General features: G+C 34.2%; 1 protein-coding gene and 1 pseudogene across 1 annotated transcript; both read left to right on the top strand.

Annotated features, from left to right (window-relative positions):
* The window catches only part of LOC125669363 (receptor-type tyrosine-protein phosphatase epsilon-like), a 29,532-nt pseudogene that overhangs the window by 5,456 nt on the left and 1,573 nt on the right, over positions 1–22,503 (top strand).
* Positions 3,684–11,761, top strand: LOC130054334 (multiple epidermal growth factor-like domains protein 10). Its single transcript, XM_056163867.1, has 8 exons — positions 3,684–3,815; positions 4,014–4,154; positions 4,446–4,589; positions 7,818–7,955; positions 8,420–8,557; positions 8,649–8,780; positions 11,136–11,268; positions 11,462–11,761. The coding sequence occupies exons 2-8, from the start codon at positions 4,046–4,048 to the stop codon at positions 11,589–11,591; spliced, it is 924 nt and encodes a 307-aa protein (XP_056019842.1). The 5' UTR covers positions 3,684–3,815; positions 4,014–4,045; the 3' UTR covers positions 11,592–11,761.

Below are 22,503 nucleotides of genomic sequence, written 5' to 3'. Positions count from 1 at the left end.
CAGACAAAATTCAGTACTGTTAATTTTGTTCAAATGGAGGAATAAATTGATATTTTTTGAGTAACATTGTTACTGCCCAAAATAACTAACAATGTGTTTAAGGATTCACACCCCGCCACGATGTGAGGTTTATACTGCCATGAAAATTCATCCATCACTTGAAATGACCGACATACGTATAAGGGACATCACTAAATTTCAATATGCTGACCTGATATGAACTACTTTATTACGGTATATTTGGTGATGTCGGTTTGATATCATTTAACTCGCAAATATCGGAATAGTTTGATATCGGCTATTTTACCATTATTTGCTGAGATTCATTTATTGAATATCTGAAACCTTTATGATTGCAAAGAGAGTGCAATTTTGAAACTCCTTAATCTGGATGACAGCTTCCCTTGCTCCTCTGCCTTGGCGTTTCACTCCATCCTCCTTGCAAAATTTCGCTTTGCCCCATCCTCGTCCTAAATGGCCGCTCTCGCATTTTACCATTTTCGTCCTAAAAGTGATAGATTTTGTTCAAACTTCATTATGTATTACAAAACAGAATATGCTACTCATCTCAACAGAATATCACAGTTGTTTAAGAAATGGACCTTGTTGTCCTTAAAATGTCAGCAAATATGCATCCATGTGTATACCAATTAATTTAGAAATCATGATGAAGATATGTCCTGATCATCAATCGGCAGACATATCCAAGATCGCTTGAAATATTACACAACGTCATTCGATACTACATGTATGTCAATATGTATATAATTGTAAGACCCCACATTATTGAAAGACTCTGATTACCAAAAAATCAAACAAATCGCGGGTTATCATGCAACTACACCTACAATTTTGACTCAATTTTTTTTAAAATCATTGTTTCATATTGTCCCTTCACCGCAGAGTAGTAATTTGTACGAACCTCATTGAGTATTTGCTGTTGATCATTATCCAAACCCCCTGTTCAGTCTACGTAAGTATAACTGTATCAAAACAAATCCGCATATCTAAACAATTTTTCGTCTTCCACAAATTTGTATAAATGTATAAAAAGACAATCATTTCCAATCATTTATTTTAATTCTGCAGAGAGCTAATGTTGGAATACTTTAAACTTCATCATGGTCAATAAATGTCTTAAATATTAGAAATATGACAACTGTTGATCGCCTTATATTTTTTTAAAATTCAAAAACAAAGCTTCATTGTTTTAAAATGTTGAATATGCAGATACTTGTCGTTTTGATATCAATGATACTGTTCTATGCATATGGATATATATATATAATTTATATTTATTGTACTATTAACTTTCCCGTTCGTAGTATGGTCTAGTAAAGTGTTGTTACTATATATTAATATTAATACACCGTACTAACAATCAAACCGAAACAAGGTATGACCCCATTTTGTACAGTTCATTGCACCGCTTATTTCAAATTAGTTTTCCTCACACAATGTAATGAAACGAAATCAAGTTTAACTAATATTCATTTGCCATCGTACATTAACATGTACTTTACATTGTATAAATTTGCAACATGATTATTATGTTTTATTCGACTTGGAAATATAAATCCATTTCACGTCGTTTTATTCATGAAACGCAGAAATAACCCTATAAATTGTACATATAGATTTAAATTTTGATTTATTTTGACGATGCGGCTACCAATACAATTATTTGTTCTTTGTAGAGTTTATACATGTATGTGAACTTTATTTGAAAAGGGGCGATTTTTTCATATTAATTTAGCAATAGACTGAGCATTCTTTCATTTAAAGAAACCATCTCTCATAATATGGAGACCGAGCAGGCTAGGAAACGAAAGAACTGTCCAGGAGATGCATCATGTCATTTCTACCAATCCAGTAATGCAGTAGATGGAGATATTAACACGTGTACTAGGCCAAGACCTATTGGAACTAATACTCCAGATAAACGGACATGGTGGTATGTTGACCTTGAGAAAGAACTCAGCATCTACAGCATCATACTACAGTTCAAAGGCTATGGAGAAGATAGTGGTAATGGTTGTTATAGTTTAATTAATTGATGGATTTCATTTGTATACAGTTAACTCAAACAACCTATTCCTTCTTTAATTGTCACAAACAATATCTTAACGAGTCCTCTGATATTCAACAAATATAAATTCCTCGATTCTTAGCGGCTTGCTAAAATCAGTCCAAGATTATACGCAGAAATATTCATCAATTTTTTTCTTTTATTCAAAACATGTAGATTTGTCTCCAATAGTTCATGCTGCATGCAAGGTATCACATTACAGTAACTACTCTACTAAAACGTAGTTACTGTAAGATTACATAAATGAAAAGGTTTCATTATATTTTAAACATTAATGAAGTTGAAGAAATGTATTGCTTGTGTATTTTGTAGATTATTACAGCGAAAGCGTTGATTTAACATGATATTCTATTTTTTTATTTCGTAATCTGAAATTTTCTTTAAGAACGTAAGAATATGGCAATTAAAATTATTAAGAAATTCTGCTTCAATTACATGTAAATGGCAGTAAATGATATGACATAATAATGAAATGATATTGTTTGATAAATCCATTGCTTATGTATGAAAAATGATGATAACGAACATTAATCATTTTCATAAATCCAAGAAAGAATACAAAATTAGCAGTAAGGCAAACATATCTCCTGGACACACAGAGGTGGGATCGGGTGTCTAGGAAGAGTAAGCATCCCTGTTGTTTGATCACACCCGCCGTGAACCCTCTATCCTGATGAATTTAACTTAGTAATTCGTAGTCAAAACCAGTATGCAAAGAAAAGTATTACAAGTCAAACAACATTCGAACTAACGACAGGATGTACTTACAAATACGATCAAATTAACGACTCTTGAAGTTGCGAAATTCTAACTTCAAACAAGACTTTGAAAACCTTCTAACATTAACTTTATGATAGAAAGTTGGCACAAAGTGTCACATCCCATCTCTGCTATATCGAAGAAAGGCGTTTTGCCTTTCGTTTCAACTTGTATATCTCTCTAATGAAAAGTGAAGAGAACGAACAGTGATCAATCTCATAACTCCTATATCTTAAACTGTTTATTTCAGTCATGAGACAAAGGGGACGCTTTGCTGGGTTTTCGCTCTATGTTTCAAATACGACTATAAAGGAGGATGAGTATTTATGTTATAAGAACGGACCAGAGTTACCGACCTTGGATTTCAGTACAACTTGTGTCAAACACGGACGTTACGTTATATTTTACAATGAAAGACTTGATTTAACTACTTACCCTGCCGGATATGAAATTATGTCAGTTTACACTGAATTGTGTGAAGTAACCGTGACAGGTAATATTGTGTTATATCATGCAGTTGCAAATCTGTTCGATTTATGTAAAATGGAGAGCTATATCTTCCTTATATTATACCATTAGGTTGTAAAGAATCCGGTGTGTATGGATATAACTGTGATCTACCCTGCCCAAACAACTGTCAAGAATTGAGATGTGACATTATCAAAGGAACGTGTTTGGATTGTACTGCGGGATGGGTGGGAGAGTTTTGTAACAAATGTAAGATTATGTTTAATATAATTGGCACTCTAATGTATACGAGCTTAAATAATTGAAAAATGAGACATGGAACAGAAAAAAAACGTCAATGTATTTAAATGTTTTGTAGCATGCCCAGCTGGATATTACGGTCTACAGTGTAGATCTACGTGTACTGGACACTGCAGAGACAACCTGTCCTCTAATCACACCACTGGACAATGTGACTATGGATGTGGCAATGGATGGACAGGAACACATTGCAACACAGGTAATTCATGTGTCTTTATCTTAAAAGTTTCGAATAGAAATGTAAAGTATCTACGCTAACTAACCGTTGTGAAATATTTAATGCTTGAATATTTAAGAATACATTTATATCTAGATTGATTGCTACAATGGATATGAAACGAAAATGTGTATCCTTTTTTAAAGTTATAATTTTTTTGATGAAATCATATTTTACCAGAGTGTCCTGTAGAATCATACGGTCCGGATTGTATGTATAACTGTAGTGGACAGTGTCTGAGTTACCTCCCCTGTAACAAAACAACAGGAAGATGTAACGGAGGTTGTAATCCGGGATATACCGGGAAACTCTGCGATAACGGTGAGATGTTGCAAAATTGTGGTTTAGAAGCATTCTTGTACATTCTGATCATTCATGTAAATGTTTTGTTTCTCTACTGGGTTCTTTTCTATTATAACATTAAATAGTTTCCTAATTAGGTATGTAGCTGCTATTGAAATACCTGGAACATCACTTATTTCATAGGCAGGGTAATTCTTTAAAATCGTTATCATTAAATGATTTTGTATTTACATATGACAACACTTTGTAATCTGTGAAGAGCTTTTTTGATATTACGAAATTATAAATAATCACGTTTTACATTGACAGTATGTTCAGTTGGCCGGTACGGATTGAATTGTTCAGTGAACTGCAGTTCCCATTGCCAATCTGAAAGTAATCATTGTAACCATAGAGACGGACATTGTGAACATGGATGTGACGATGGATTCCAAGGAAGTAAATGCAAAGAAAGTAGGTATCTAGCTCTTGATGAACAAAGTAATTTGACAGTCTTTAATGAATTTCATATAAAAAAATTTTTTTTACCCCAAAATAGTATTCATATTCTATTTCAAAGGACAGGAGACATAGTTCTGGTGGGTATCGTATATTTAGAATTTACATTACTTCAAAACTCGAATGGTTAGGTTAATTTCAGTAAATTGTCAAGGTCTAGGAGATGTTGCAAAACGTAGAGATGTTTTTAATTATTTTCCATCTTTGAATTTCAATATTTATTGCTTACAGGACACACATTTTTCAAACGAAATTGAAAATGATATCAGAAATCTATGGGGATTCCAATGCTTCTTCAGTTCTTATGCTTCAAACTCGAGGGGTGTTGCTGTCCTTATGAATAATAATTTTGATTTCAAGGTTCTAACCGAAAAAGGAGATGTAGATGGAAACTACTTGCTACTTAAAATGTTAATAGAGGATCATGAAGTATTGCTATGTAACATATATGGTCCAAACAATGACACCCCTCGGTTTTTTGAAACGGTACAGACACATATTGATGATATGAACTGTAACAATATAATATGGTGTGGAGATTTTAATTTAGTTTTGAACCCAGCTCTAGATTCTTATAATTATAAACATATAAATAATCAATTGGCTAGAAACAAAATATTAGAAATGATAGAGTCGCATGGTTATGTAGACCCCTTTAGAGAGAAACATGGAAATCTTCGTAGATATTCATGGCGGAAAAGATCCCCACTTAAACAAAGTAGATTAGATTTTTTTTACTATCTGGATCTTTACTGTACATGTCAAGCTTAAATACTTGCAATATTGAATCTAGTTACAGATCAGACCACTCTGCAATATCTTTGTCATTAACTTTCAATGAATTCAAAAAAGGAAGGGGGCTATGGAAATTCAACAACTCCCTACTTTATGATGATGTTTATTTAGAAAGCATTAGGAATAAAATTGCACAGGTTAAAAAACAATATGAAGTCCCGGTTTACAACATGGATAATTTACACAGACTTCCAGATAAAGACATTTTCTTCACTATCAATGATCAGTCATTCCTTGAAACCATGCTATTTGAAATAAGAGGTAAAATTATTTCTTATATCAAAAAGAAAAAAAACACAAAGAAGAGCAGGAGTTAATGAAAGAAATAAAAAGTATTGAGGAAAATATTTCTGAAGGCAATATAGATGAGTAATATAATAAAACAGAAGAGCTTGAAAAAATTAGAAAGCATAAATTACAAGGAAATTATATCAGAAGTAGAGCTAAATGGGTAGAAGAAGGGGAAAAACCATCAAGCTATTTTTGTCAACTTGAATCAAGAAATTTTACAAGTAAGATCATTCCGAAGTTGGAAATGGATAATGGTGATATGATCCAAGATCAGTCAAAAATTCTGATTGAAACAAAATCTTTTTATGAAAATTTATATAAAAACAATCTAGATAATACAGATTTAGATAAAAATATTGAGCTAGCATATGACAATATTCCTAAACTTCAGAAGGGGAGTCTAAAAGCCTAGAGGGAGAAATCACTTTACCTGAGGCATCAAAGACACTCTTCAATATGAAATAAAATAAATAGCCAGGATCTGATGATTTTTCTACAGTTTTTCAAAGGTTTTTGGAAATATATCCTCCTAGGCACCTGATCCCACCACTGGTGTGTCCAGGGATCCTTGTTTGCCCAACTATCTATTTTGTATTGCTTATAGGAGTTATGAGATTGATCACTGTTCGTTATCTTCACCTTTATTTACAGCTTTTAGATATTGATAACATAGAATGGAAAATTTTCAATATACTACCTTTTAAAATAACTAAAAACGGCAAACTCCAATGGTTTCAATACAGAATAAATAACAGAATTTTAGCAACAAATTCGTTTCTATTCAAAATTTTAAAAAGTAAATTGTAAAATGTGTACACTTTGTCACAGAAAGGAAGACACAATAGAACATATACTGTGGGAATGAGTTACAACTTTACATAGAAGATAAAACAAATTTTCATATACTATATAATATAGTAGTTTTTACCAAAAACTATTTTATTTTAGGTACTCCTGGTAAAAAGTTTTGTATGCAAAATACTCTTATCCTTTGGTTGAAATACTATATTTATACAGTAAGATGTACTGAGAATTCATTGAACATTCGTTTTACAATATCCTACTTAAAACTTTTATGAAACACAAAAATTCCTATTTTACAAAAATGGTGATAGCGAAACATTTGATACCCAGTGGAACAGATGGAACCTGATCTTTCCTTAACTTTCTCTCTCTCTCTCTCTCTCTCTCTCTCTCTCTCTCTCTTTCTCTCTCTCTCTCTCTCTCTCTCTCTCTCTCTCTCTCTCTCTGTATGTCTCTCACATATAAAAAAAAACTTGTCTGTATTCCTACATGATCCTTGGTATACATGTATTGAACATATATTATGATATATATGCAGATTTTTTACAAAAATAAAATAAAAATAGTATTCATATACATTTGTCTATTTTCTATCTTCGATGGGTTGTTTCATGTACAGTTACAACACATTTTGCAAGCATAACGACGCTAGTCAGTATTCAATTATCAGTTGAATATATACATATGCCTGTTTTGGTGCCCGTACCTTGTATTTTGTGGTATTACAGGTAATATGTACATATCGCTTTCTAAACGTGAAATTGACACGTGCCTATTTGATCTGTGTTTTGTCCGTTCGTCAGCTGTAATTGTTAAATTTCTTGTGAAGCACAATACATCACAACTAGTACATAACTGTTATGTTTACATGTTGTGTTTGTTTGGTCTCTCTGCGTGGCGTCAGTTGAATTTACGTTCCCGCCAGTAGTCATGTATTGTAGGTCTATATCCTGAGTTTGTTTCCTGTTTTGGTCATGAGGTATCGGTGTGGCGCCAAAATGGTCATTCATTAAATTTGTTAACACTTAAACATTTTTAACTTCTTGATAACTACCATTCTAATCCTGTTCATTTATGGTATGAAGCATCTTTGGGACAAGGGACATAAATTGTAAATTTCAGGACTTCTGCATTCCTGGGGCTTTAGGGGTGGGACAAACTTAACCAGTTTTTAAAACATCTTCTCTATAACCACAAATCTGTAAGAAAATAAGTCGGTGGTGAAATACTGTAGAAAGAGTTTCGTCGTTTTGAAATAATTATCATTTAGTCCAATTTAGTGCATTTTTATAGTTTGTGATGATGGCTGGTATGAAGAAAACTGCTCTGCACGATGTAACGAGAACTGTGTCAATCAGTCATGTGACCATATCACGGGTAGCTGTACATACGGATGTAAACCGGGATGGAGGACTCTCAACTGCAAACAGAGTAATTCTAAATGCGGCTTTCCTATTATTGCGTTGTATAATTGAATGTTAGTTTTAATATTCTTAATGTTCTTTGTAGTTTATAGCTTTGAAATATCAAATAATAATACATCTAATAAATGCATAACAAGTTACTTTTAGGCTTATCAGTATAATTCCTATTGATCTCTATTTACAAAATGGAAAGCAATATATGCAATTTGGATTATTACAATACAGATTAACAGAGAAAAACAGACATGCGAGTACACATATGATTTTTGTGCAGCAATTGGTATATTTAACATTTTTCATTCATACATTACATGTATATCAAAAAGTAACTACATAGTACAGAAAGAACAAGCTAGAGCAGAAATACTTTTCCATAAAAACTGTCAAGTTGTAGAACACAAATACATTATTTTGCAGGAATATAGCTATAAATAAATCATTTGATAAAGCTTCCCTCTAATCATCTTCTAGAATGCTCCGTGGGAACGTACGGCAAAGATTGTGGAAATCACTGCAGCGGTCATTGCAGAAACATGACATGTAATCCAATCAATGGATCGTGTCAGGGGGGCTGTACATCGGGATACTTGGGAAGTTTATGCAACAAATGTATGTACTTTTTTAAGAATAGTAACACTAATCTAATTGTTCATTTCCCTTTTCAATTGCGAATAATATGTGCATTGTGTATGTATTTAAGCATGTGACGAAGGAACATATGGACTCAACTGCTCCCAGAATTGTTCTCAGAAATGCCTTGGAAAATGTGATAATGTTGACGGATCCTGCACGTGTTTCTTTGAGTTGAGAGGGTCCCCTGACTGTAGTGAAAGTAAGTGCCTAAATTGTAAATATTTAAACGATTTTTTTATTACAAAAATCAACTGAACCAAATATTATGTTTGTACGTTATGGTTGCACAATCCTTGATTCTTTATCTTCGTGAGATGCAAGTCATAAGAGAATATACTGCTTGGGTCAAGCTTTTCGAATTATAGAGGTCCTCGTCACACGTTCTTCAATTCAAACTTGAGGCATTGTTCTCCTTCATGTATGCAACGATCGATCTATTGAATGGTTGATTGATTGTTTGTTTTACGTCTCGTCAAAAAGCTTTCACATATTAAGACGTTACCAGCTGTAGGTGAAGTACCACAAATGTAGCACTCAGGGCCGTAGCTGTCAAGGTTCATTAACGTGCCAAAGCCTGCCGAGACATGGGACCTCCGTTTTTAAGGTCATACCCAAAAAGACCCGTGATTCTCACATCTAAATACCAAATGTTTGGCGAAGGAGCAATCACTGCCTATATCAACGTCTTAGCTTTGACGCGGCCATGGCACAAGCGACTCTCATGACCTTCCGAAGCGGTTACGAAGCGAACAGTCAGCCACTAAGCTACTGCGACCGTTTGTATCCATCGAAGCAGAATCATTCTATATATGAATTTAGGTTACATGTAAAACTTCATAGTTATTTCGGATTTCAAACATTTCGGTTGAGCATCACTGAAGAGACATTATTTGTCGAAATGCGCATCTGGTGTATCAAAAGTGGTACCGTATAAGTTTTACATTATGACCCCTGGGTCGAGGCCTCTGCTGGTGGACTGTTAGTCCCCGAGGGTCTCTACAGCCCAGTAGCTAAGTACTTCGTTACTAGCTTGAAAATACGGATGCATATTTAATTGCTGTTATAAAATTTAGAAATTCATTTCAAAATTAAGGATTATATCCGTCATGCATAGCTCTTATTCTTAGACGAATTTGGCTCCAATTTTTTGGCACGCTGTTTTTGGCTATATTTAGCTCTAAAACTTCATAGTTATTTCGGATTTCAAACATTTCGGTTGAGCATCACTGAAGAGACATTATTTGTCGAAATGCGCATCTGGTGCATCAAAATTGGTACCGTATAAGTTTTACATGTATATATTTACAATAACTTCGTCTAGTTACGTCTTGAAATCCTAGAAGTAACATATTGTGCTCAATTACTTCCTACACTCAGTTTTCCCAAATTATCAAGATTTACATGTTAAAAACTTTGAATTCAACCCAATAAAACATGTCATTATAGATTTTTTGGCCAGTTTGATATCGAAGAGGTGATTACAAAATCTCTTAATCGAATTATGGACATTATCTCAAACTTTAAAGAACAAGCACAAGAATCGATACCTTTGAATGTGAAATATTTCCATAACTTTAGCTGCAGGTTTCGTACATGTAAGAAGAATCCCCCCTAGATTCATTGGTCTGGAAAAAAAAAGAAATAAAAATAAGGTTTTTGCCTTTAAAAAATTCTCAGCGTCCGTGTTCTCCCTGTTCTCGATGTTATATTATTTATTGAATTTATAAGATCACTGTACTTTATTTTCACTTTTTAAATGTATATGTGCCGTATTAAACCTTGTTTTGTTCGATGTTAAAAAACAGTACAAAATTTTGTCAGTATCATAAACTATAAAAAAAAATAAAACGATTTGACATTTTCGATAAGTTATATACATGTATTAGTGGAGTGCTAGTCTACTCAATCTAAAAAGGTGGTTTTCTAATGCATATTTATGAAGGTATGACGTTTATGGTGGTTGTGCACAAGCGAGCGAAAAAAAAATTAAAAGCACCAGTGCATGCCATGGGAGATGTGGATTTACATTATGTAGTCTTACTGAATGGTGATGGCATGTTAAAACATGTAATTTGACTCCTCTTCATTGCTCAAAGCGGTTCTTTTTATCCTGTTTCCGTCTTACTGTCTTTTATCGCTGAATGTGTCCCGCCAACAGCATGCAGACCGTTCAAGCTTTCATGACTCCATGTATTTGTTGACTTTAGAAATTCCGCGTGCAACGGCACGTGATTATGAATATTTCAAAATGGGGCGTTCACCATCCAACTCAGAGAATACATCATCAAATAGGAAATTACCTTGATTACTTTTTAATCGAATTGAGTCAAATTGTATGATTTGCATAATTTATAACATAAAACACATGTTTTTAATCATACGATAACTTTAAAAAAAAAACTATGGCATATATTGTTCTTAATGTAAATACCTTTTTCAGATATATACATTTTCCAAATTTTCTCTTGAACTACAGATAGGCGATGCAACCAAAGTGTTCTACTGTATTTGTTCTCCCGTTATCATACGTTTGAGAGAATATTTTCATTATCAGAATCTTCGCGATCAGGGGGTTCTGGAGCACAGTCCGATACGACAGACTCTGGCGCAGTAACAGGAGCCGTGGGAGGGGCTGTGGGTGCAGTGGGTCTTATTGCTGTACTCATCACAGGGATACTGTTTATAAGGTATTAGTACTTCATCTATTGACGGATGTTAACAAATTACATAATGTTCGTTTTAACTATTTTCCTTTGTAAACATTAAGCATGTAGTCGAATGATTCCATCTTAATGGATAGGTTAAAATGAATTTGTTAAGACACTAAGACTTAGATATAAACAAAACGTACATTCAAAACTGTATCTTGTATTTATGTAGATGGAGAAGAAAGAAGGAGAGAAAGCATGAAGATACGGAGACGGTAACATTTTCTTCTGTCCCAGAAACGTTACCAATAGGTAATTCTGCTGCTGTAAACGATACCTACATGTTAATGATATCAAGTTAGAACTGGGCGCCACCAGATAACTGAAAAAGTTTTGAGTGTGGCGGAAAACATCAATCAATCAATCAGAGACAAATAATCAATATTAACGTAATTATGTTGTAAATCTTTGTGTTTTGTAAATCCATGATTTTGAGAAGAAATTTTGAGTACAGGCAAAATTAAATCTTGTTGAATAATTTTTTTGTTGACTTATATCACCATCACGTGTCGAAATTCAATTGTTATGATATTTTACAGGTGATAAAAGACATGAAACGAGTGAAATCGGAAACCCAGGCTTAGAATTAGAAACTGAGGGGGGAATGCTAACGACGAATACTAAAATAGACATATCCGTCGCGGATTTTGATAAAGCAATAGTTATTTTGTCTGAAAATCAGAATGCCAAGTTTAAAGAAGAATACATGGTAAGTGTCTGTTAATTGATAAAATTATGTAACGGGTAAACCGTGTATATGAATGATTCAATTGAAATTAAGTGAATATTGCGCTTGGTTGTCTATAATTTCTGACTTTTCAACACTATACACGACCATTCCTCACGATAAATTAAAGACTAGACTTTTTGACATCATAGACAGTTGCTTCTTCAACAAAAACGGAAAACGGAAATATTCATATCTAGTGATCAGTCATTCAAAAACTTACTTTGTTAAACACCACTCTGATTCCACGCACAAGTACTCTGAAGTTGAAATAAAAAATATACTAGAGTTCCTCATTGACAATATCTCCGTGGTCTTTGGTGATCAAGTCTTCCAACAGTCTGTTGGAATTCCCATGGGCACGATTTGTGCTCCTTTGTTAGCTGACCTGTTTTTATATTCATATGAAGTAGAATTTATTCAAAAACTTCTACGTGAGAAGAAAAAATCTCTCGCTGTGACCTTCAATTCGACTTTTAGATATATCGATGACGTTTTGTCTATTAACAATGATAGCTTTCATTCATATGTCGATTTGATATATCCCTGTGAGCTCGAAATAAAGGACACCACAGAGTCGTCCACTTCTGCTTCATACATAGATATTTTATTGAAAGTAGACATTACCGGCAAACTAACAACTCAACTGTATGACAAACGGGATGATTTCAGCTTCTCCATCGTCAACTTCCCACATTTATGTAGCAATATATCATTATCACCTGCATATGATGTTTATATATCTCAACTGATTCGATATGCAAGAGCTTGTTCTGGGTATAGTCAGTTTTTAAATCGAGGTAAGCTACTGACAAACAAGTTGATGGTACAGGGATTTCAACAGTCTCGATTGAAGTCAGCATTTCGCAAATTCTATGGTCGTTATAACGATCTAGTTCGTCAATACAACCTCGCATTGAGTCAAATCTGTCTGACATGTTTCATACCGATTGTTACGCCGTTCTTGACACACTGATTTTGACTGCGGATAACTCCGTTTACTTGATCAGGATATGGGGCTCAAGGCGGGTGTGACCGGTCAACAGGGGATGCTTACTCCTCCTAGGCACCTGATCCCACCTCTGGTGTGTCCAGAGGTCCGTGTTTGCCCAACTATCTATTTTGTATTGCTTGTAGGAGTTAAGACATTGATCACTGTTCGTTATCTTCACCTTGCATCTGAATGTGGTGTAGTAAACATTTTAGAGTTATTTATTTTCAGGCTGTAGATTGGTGGTGAATTTGTTTGTTTTAAAAATATAACTCCTGTCTTGGGTTTGTAAGTGTGGAATCAAGTCTTTCAAAATATCTGACGAGGGCTTATAATAAAAATTAAGAATCAGTTTTCACAATTCTGTGAAATACAATATTAAATATTTTCTGTTAATGTTGCAAATAGACTTTTATTGTATTAACATTATTTCTCTACATATACAATTTTGTCGTTTCATCCACTGGTGTGTGTAGACAATTCCTAGAGGAGAACTACACCCATGTAATGAAGGAAAGAAACAGGAAAATGTTGCCAAAAATCGATACACCACGATATTCCCGTGTAAGTGTTTCAATTTGACGTTCTTTCAACTAGTAATAAGTGTTGTGATAAATAAATACTGTATACTTTGTTTTGAGTAGATGACCATTCACGTGTTGTTCTGAGATCATCACCAAAAGAGTCGGACTACATTAACGCGAATTATATTGAGGTCAGTGATTTGAATCCATATTTATAGCGGTTAGTGTTAATGAAATGGCATGCGTATTGTCCACCAGTGGCGGATTTAGAGGGGGTGCAGCCGGCGCCCCCCCCCCCCCCTAAAATTTTCAAATTTAATGTAAATCGCGGTATCTTGTTTCGGAAAATGTACTAAACGATAAAAAAGTAATAATTTCTTCCACTCCCGGAGAAATAAATGACAAAATCTTTTGATTTCCTTAATTACTTTATTGGGAGAAGTTAATTTTTTCCAAAAAAGACCCTTATAATATGGGTCATTTTATTAATTTCACCGTATTAAAATGATTGAAAATAGTACAAATGACTAAATAGGAGAAATATTTCAAGCTCCATACAATCTGTAAAATCCAGGAGCTTCTGGGGGCTTCGCCCTCTGGACCCCCACCAGGGCTTCGTCCTGGACCCACTGCCTCATCAAGTGGCGCCCCCGTAACCGCAATTCCTGGATCCGCCCCTGTCCACAAGTACACACATAAAACAGCTTGAAATTGTTGAAAAATTAATGAGTAAAGTTATTCCTGATATTAATCTTCAATTTCGTCATGGTCACAGGATGTGCAAGGAAAGAAATCGTATATTGCAACACAAGGTAAATATACAATGTATATCTTCATATATTGATTTTCAAGTGTGCGTTATTATTCCAACATATTTTGTGAATTTGTAAAATTGAAAAAGAAGACTGGACATGTCATGTTTTGATGATTTGTTAACTCTGAATCCTGGGTGTGTTACAATATGCCTGTTTATATTTATCAGGACCAAAATCTAAGACAACTGTTGATTTCTGGAAAATGGTGTGGCAAGAAGACATTAGTGTAATTGTTTGTCTGACGAACCTCAAAGAGGGAAATAAGGTTAGAAAGAGACTTGATATTATGATTCAAAATCAATGATTAATAGCATGTATACAAGGGATACATTTTGTACATATGCAATAAGGTGATGATAAACTGATCACATGGCTCTACATGTACGTAACGTGATCTTACTCGCAGTAAAGTTGTATTATGATAATAACCTTACTTGGACCCTATCTTTATCAGAACAAATGTGCCCAATACTGGCCAAATCCCAGTGACAAGATAAAGGCAACATCAGCATACGAAACCAGAAAGAAAACGTATACGCAGACTACGTCATCAGACACTTCCGCTTGCAAAACAGCGCCGTGAGTCTCGCAAATTTACGTCATTAAATAGTCTACGTCAGCTGAGAAAATGGGTCATGCTATGACCAAAATTATATTAAAGTATGTGAAGCAGAATTATCTGTAATATAAGATTAAAATTGTCAAGCAGAAAATGTGCACCTATATCATTGACGAAAAGTGGATTATGAAGACAAATAGATGAAAGGTTATGTGCTTATAATAAAATGACAAACCATACTTTAATTTACAATATCTATCTATGTATATTGAGTCTGAACATGACAGGAATCAAATTGAGGATATCCTGATATCTAGTGAATTGCACCGCATACCGGAATGTACATAGTATGCTTTACAAATAATGTATAATTCACAGTTTGTTGCCTAAGTATGTGTCTGGATAGTTCAAGATTTTGGATTGTACAACATACGATGAAGATAAATTGCACTACATTGCTAAGGTTAATTTGGTAAAGCTTAGATTGTTCCCATTTCCACCTTTCCCACTCTAACTGTTACATTAAAAAGTAACAATTATCAATTTCTACCTTTATCGCAAATGCATACATAAAAACGTTACTAACTTCCAAACAAAAATGTTTTATGTAGAACGTTTTGTATTTACGTGCTTCAGTTGTAATGTTGGAAATTTAGAAGATGCATGGACTATAACTTTCATTTCATGTAATGACTACAGACAAATCATTGAAAACATATTAACATCATGCCTACCCGTCATAATTGTAGTGCAATATAATGAGATTAACTCATGATAAAATATGCAGGCCATTATGTGATGAATTAACATACGAAGAATATGATGCATGTGCCAGAATCCAGAATTTTAAATGTCGTATTCTGATTATGAAACATCAGTATACAATTTGTTCAATTTATATGAATTATAATATTTTGGTACGTATCTTTTCGTCCCCTTTTTCTGCAACAGATATATCCGATATTTCCAACTCTCCATATAGGTGATCATTAACTGTTTAATTACAGGATAAAGTTGATCGTGACGTGTGTATGTTCCACTACACGCAGTGGCCAGACCACGGTGTCCCAGAACCGCTGGCTCTCGTGGTATTCCATCGACACGTTCTGAAAACTTCTATCGAACATCCAGGGAAGTACACTCTTGTCCACTGCAGGCGCGTATTACTATTTATTCTTTCATATTTTTCAATAGTAACATAGTATAATTCATCCACTGAATATTTTCACACTGTTGAAGTCATAACAGTGATATTTTCAGTGTGAAAATAACATTACTTCATGACACCAATGAGAAAGTGTTGGGAATGTACAAGCTTAGACACAAAATATAGTCAAAATTCTGAAATTGGATTGTAAAGATTTAACATACCAGACAGGATTTAGTGAACTTTGATTACCTTCAATATAATTTACCATGCTGATGATGTCACTGTTGTTGAAGGGTTTCCCCCCAAAATAATCCTATTTATCAAATAATTTTACTATACATGACTAATTGAGATCCATGTCTAATATACTAGAATGTTAACCATTGATAATATCAACTACTTCTATTTTAACCGTTGATTATATTAATGAATTTCATTTTAACCGTTGATTATATTGATGACTTCTATTTCAACCGTTGATTATATTGAAGACTTCTAATGACCTCTATTTAACAATACAGCGCAGGGATTGGTTATACTAATGACCTCTATTTAATATTACAGCGCTGGGATTGGTAGGACAGGGACGTACATAGCATTGGACGCGCTTAATAAGGGAGGGGAGATAACCGGGAAAGTTAATATCCGGCAGTATGTAGAAACGATGAGAAACAGCCGTACTAACATGATCCAGGGCGACGTAAGTTTTTGTTATACTCTCTTTCATTCCTAGTGGATAGTTTTACGGGATATCTTGATCAGGTAAACGGAGTTATCCGTAGTCAAAATAAGTGTACTAAGAACGGTCTAACATTTGATATGAAACACGTCAGACAGCATTTGGCCCAATGATAGGTTATAGATGATAAATTTCAATTGAAATGGTAATTGTTACGTCTGTGTTCTCGTTTATCGGTGTTCAGGTGTTTTCAAACAAATCTCATTCAGACGGAACTTTGAAATCAAAGTCCTAGATCTGGTTAGTAGCATTCAATTTTCTGTAAAGAATTGTTGGTAGATGTGCTTTATCATGCCTGTATTCCTTGATATGTTACATATCATATTCCCATGGGCACGAATTGTGTTCCTTGGTTAGGTGACATGTTTCTATATTCACAATAAGCAGAATTTATTCAAAAACTTCTACGCGAGAAGAAAAAATATCTTCCTGTGGCCTTCAGTTCGACATTTAGATATATTGACGACGTTTTATCTATTAACAATAATAACTTTCATTTATATGTCGATTCGATATATCCCTGTGAGTTCAAAATAAAAAATACTACAGAGTCGTCCACTTCTGCCTCATACTTACATATTTTATTGAAATTAGACATTAACGGCAAACTCAACTGTATGACAAACGGGATGATTTCAGCTTCTCCATCGTAAACTTCCCATATTTATGTAGCAATATTCCATTATCACCAACATATGGTGTTTATTTTTCTCAACTGATTCGGTATGCAAGAGCTTGTTCTGCATATAGTCAGTTTTTAAATCGAGGGAAGCTACTGACAAACAAGTTGATGGCAAAGGGATTTCAACAGTCTCGATTGAAGTAAGCATTTCGCAAATTATATGGTCTTTATAACGATCTAGTTCATCAATGGAACCTGTCATTGCGTCAGGTGCTTTCTGACGCGTTTCATACAGATAGTTAGATCGTTCCTGACACACTGATTTTGACTACGGATGCATCCGTTTGCCTGAACAGGATATGGGCTCACGTCGGGTGTGACCGTTCACCAGGAAATGCTTACTCCTCCTTGGCGCCTGGTCTCACTTCTGGTGTGTCCGGGGATCCGTGTTTGCCCAGCTATCTATTTTGTATTGCTTGTGGGAGTTATGAGATTGATCACTGTTCGTTGTCTTCACTTTTCATATAGATATATGTATTGGGTTAGTTTAGAATGTTAGATCATTAAAAATAATATAAAGAGAGAAAATCAGCTTTTTTTAAATACCCGTTTATAATACAATTCATATTTAAGGATCAATACAGAGTTGCTTACTTGGCATTACTTGAATCATTCCGAGGAAAAAGAAGGTCTGTATCAACCAGAACATTTCTACGAGAATTCCAGGATCATTCCTGTTATATCAATCTCGGAGAAGTAGCCAATAAATCACCCCTTTCTGCTGAATTTCAGGTGATTCTATATATGAATCTCTAATAAAATATCGGCATATCTTAGCCTGAATGATTTGAACAGTTTGTCGAATATTCTAGAATGATATTTGTGATTTTGTATAGTAACATGTGACATGAGAATGACCTTCAGTTCTTGTTTCTAGGACCTGTTGTTCGGAAGACGAGAATACACAGAAGAAGACTACAAAACAGGGCGGCAAAACGTATCAGCCAATTACACACCCAGTGTTCTGCCTGGTAAACCAGTTTGTATAATACATGAACACCTTGGTGCTACAAAACGCAGTTCAGCCATCTTGCAATAGTGATAGAATATTACCGATTAATGATTAATCCCCATCACAGTTGAATATTTACATTTCACTAATGGTACCACACTTTTAATAAAGATAGTTTACAATGCACTTTCACTTTAACATAGTAACATATACATGTAGATACATTGTTACTGATGTCTGCCGACAAGAGCTCTCCAGGTGGCTCGATCCTAGGCCTCCTGCATACCATTTTGATATAATTGCACATTAGCTCTCCACCCTTTAAGTTTGACTGAATCAACTGCCATTATATATATAGAGTACTTAGAGACATACAACCCGTCTGACTGATGAATTGTATATATTTTTTCTTGAAACCATTTCAGTTGAAAGTTACATGTGTCCATTGTCAAACACTAAAGGGAAGAACACCTACTACAACACAGTTTCTTTACAGGTTTGTCTGCTGTGTAATATGTACAATTGTTAATAGAACATGAGGGCGATATGTTTATCAGACCGCCATTTTTTTCTAGCAAGGGGTTTCTCATATACCTCTGTCCTCACAAAGTAGAGTAAACCCATTCGCTGGTGAAAATGGTCAGACCGAAAACAATCAAAAGTACAAAATCTACTCCTAGGAGCTGAACTTTTTCAAAGATTCCATGATAATTATCAATTTCTGTATAGATTAAAAGAATTATGTCATTGTTGTTCTTTATTTTACAGACCTTATCAATTGATAACGTTCATACGCTTAATTTTTTATGGATCTCCTTACGGGAACAGTTTATGATTTTTATGTATCCTTAATGACTTTTATTCTTATATATATAGGTATACAGCATTTCAGTATGAAAACTACAAGATTATTTTAAATAACCATAATTTACTACTACAAACGTATAAATCATTTACATTGAATGCAACTATTAGATACAACAATACGTACAGTGTACGTGATGGATACGTTCTACATGCTGTCTTTCATTTCCTTTTTTTATTTTCAGTCTTTCACAAGAAATGACCATTTCATCAGTGCTCAATATCCTCTCCCAGATTACACAGAGGACTTCCTGAGACTTGTGAAGGCTTATTATGCACCTACAATTGTATCCCTGAGCCCATTGGTGGAAATCGAATCGGTATGGTCGAGAACAAATCCTGTAAATTTGTATAATGAGCAGTCTTGTATCTTTTCATTTACCAATCATTTGTCAGGTTACTGCGCATGATTTTGATGTCACAATGACGTCATGTGTAATATTTGTAGTTATACGATGTTGGACATAAGCATCAAAATTTGATATTGAGAGATTAAAACTAATGTGCAGTTTTAAATCATAGAACATTTATATAATTATTTGATTTTAATCTTCATGACAAATGGGATGACTTCAGCTTCTTCATCGTTAACTTCCCATATTTATGTATCAATATTCCTTTATCACCTGTATATGATGATTCAAGATGCGAGAACGTATTCTGCCTATGAACAATTTTTAGATCGAGACAATCTTTTGACATATATGTTGCTGTTCGTGAGTTTCAACAGTCTGATTTAAAATTAACATTTTGTAAATTCTATGGTCATGATAATGATCTAATTTGTAAATAGTGCACAACCCGTCATTAGGTGGAAAGTTGTCTAGAGTCGTTCTTTACATACTGATTTTGACTACGGATTACTCCGTTTACCTGATCAAAATGGCGGATGTGACCGGTCAAAAGGAAATGCTTCCTTGGCATCCGATATCACCTCTGACCAGTGTGTCCAGGTGAACGTGTTTGTCTTCTTCTTAAAGGTTGTATTCTTTATAGGATTTATTACAGTGGTAACTCTTCGTTATTTTCACTTTTTCATTAGTCTATTTACTGAATTCAAACAAGAAAGAAATTGGCCTTGTAAATTGTACCAAAGATGTTTCAATAGCAACATCATTTAACATAAATATTAATTATCTAGAAAAAATTAATGTCTATCAGAAAGTTGTACAGTGATGTTGTAGGTGAGGACATTTTGGGTAGAGTGACCCCAATCGCTAAATTAGAGTAAAAAAAGGAAAGTGGTATCATTGTATGCATACCAATTTAACGAATCTCGATATTTAAACTGTTGAAACTTCTATGATATGTGATTTATTAAACTTTTATTGATATGATGACAATGCTCATATATCAGTCTACTGATAGGCATGAAATAGAAAGGCTTGGTGGAGTTCGTAGTATCGAGTGAGTACATTTTCTAGGTCTACAAACTATCCTGTCTATGTAAAACTTATACGGTACCAATTTTGATGCACCAGATGCGCATTTCGACAAATAATGTCTCTTCAGTGATGCTCAACCGAAATGTTTGAAATCATAAAATAACTATGAAGTTTTAGAGCTAAATATAGCCAAAAACAGCGTGCCAAAAAAGTGGAGCCAAATTCGTCCAAGGATAAGAGCTATACATGAGGGAGATAATCCTAAATTTTGAAATGAATTTTTAAATTTTATAACAGCAATTAAATATACATCCGTATTTTCAAGCTAGTAACGAAGTACTTAGCGACTGGGCTGTAATTTATAATTTGGATGAGTGAATACATTTTTTAGGTCTACAAAATATCCTTTCTATGTAGTGTGAATGAGCGAATACATTTTTAGGTTTACAAACTATCCTTTCTATATTATAGATTGAATGAGTTTCTCAGAATTACAACAGAGATAATCATCATGGTTTTTAAAGAAAATTTTGAAATTGTACTTTGTTTGTGTTTTATACATTTGTATTGATTTCGGTTGTAAACCTCACAGTAAACTTTCAAAACTGCCCCGGATGTCCTTTTAGCGTAATTGTTTTAAAAATAACGGTTTAAATCTCACACTCAGAGGTTACGTTCGGTAACATAAGTATTGTGTGTAACTTTGTAAATGTACATGTAATAAATTTATACTGTTTCATTGTACTTTATTTCTGGATTAAAATCCCGATCTTTCAACCCGAGATAAACACATTTAATTACAAAATGCAAGCAGTCTAAACGAAAATACCATACCAACCAGTCATTACAATTATGTACATGCTTCAAGACGGTTTACGATAGGTATGAGCTTCACATTTTGCAAAGTAGACCCCTTTCGTTATTGTAGCGATGCCCAAAGTTTGTGTTTTCTTTTTCAGTCTTCACTTTGGCTTCCTGCTAAAAATGAAAGCAAAACGGTTGGAGCATTCACGACTAAAATGACAGATTGTACACAAACAACCACAGTCACCAAGACTAGCATTACTCTGCACCAAAAGGTGTCCATTTACAAAGTTTTCTGATGAATTTTGTTTTTACATTTCATGAAGTACTGTTTGGTATTTATAATCCAAGATTTGTTTCGTCTCAAACACATAATTGTAGGGAGCTAGTGGTATAAGCGTTTGCGTACTGGAATGTAGAAGATGGAAAGGAGAAAGCGACTCCTCAAACCGGAGAGTTTTACTTGATCTTGTCAATGAAGCGAGGGTGGAGGAAAGGACCCACCCCGAGGGAAGGATTCTAGTTCTGTCGAGGTTTGATTTTGATCTTTTTTTTTTTGCAAACATATGTAATATCTTAAGAATTATTTGAAGATCCAGACCTGGGGACTGAAGAAAGGCTAATTTGGTCAAGGGTTAAGCCAGCTACTCTCTTGTTCTAGAAATAACACAAATATACCCGGTATAACACTTGTGGAAATTATATATCGCTTCTAATAAAAAACAAATTCCAGAAAATAGTCATTTTGTCGTATAGCAAATTAATTCAATTTATAAATTCTAATATCATCAGAGTAATGAGATTAAATTGCATATTACTTAGTGATGGGGCCAATCGATGTGGACAATTCTTGGTTGTATTCAATGCTCTGGAACAACTTACCATAGATACAGAGGTGGACATATTTACAGTCACAAGACAACTCCAAAACCGACGGCCAGAGTTCATATCTTCTTTGGTATGATTGAAATACTTCCATTTTCCACTCAATTTTTAAATACGATTTCTTTTCCTTTGCACAT

The sequence above is a fragment of the Ostrea edulis genome, chromosome 4 (genome assembly GCF_947568905.1).
Source record: "Ostrea edulis chromosome 4, xbOstEdul1.1, whole genome shotgun sequence".
Taxonomy (NCBI): Eukaryota; Metazoa; Mollusca; class Bivalvia; order Ostreida; family Ostreidae; genus Ostrea; species Ostrea edulis.
Note: the sequence above shows the minus strand (reverse complement) of the source record. Positions and strands in the feature narration are given on the sequence as shown.

Bases quoted from the DNA above. Each gene is read 5' to 3' on its own strand.
- LOC130054334 (XM_056163867.1), top strand. From the start codon at position 4,046: ATGTATAACTGTAGTGGACAGTGTCTGAGTTACCTCCCCTGTAACAAA. The intron at 4,590-7,817 runs GTAGGTATCTAG...GCATTTTTATAG, and splicing joins AGGAAGTAAATGCAAAGAAA to TTTGTGATGATGGCTGGTAT. The intron at 11,269-11,461 runs GTATTAGTACTT...GTATTTATGTAG, and splicing joins ACAGGGATACTGTTTATAAG to ATGGAGAAGAAAGAAGGAGA.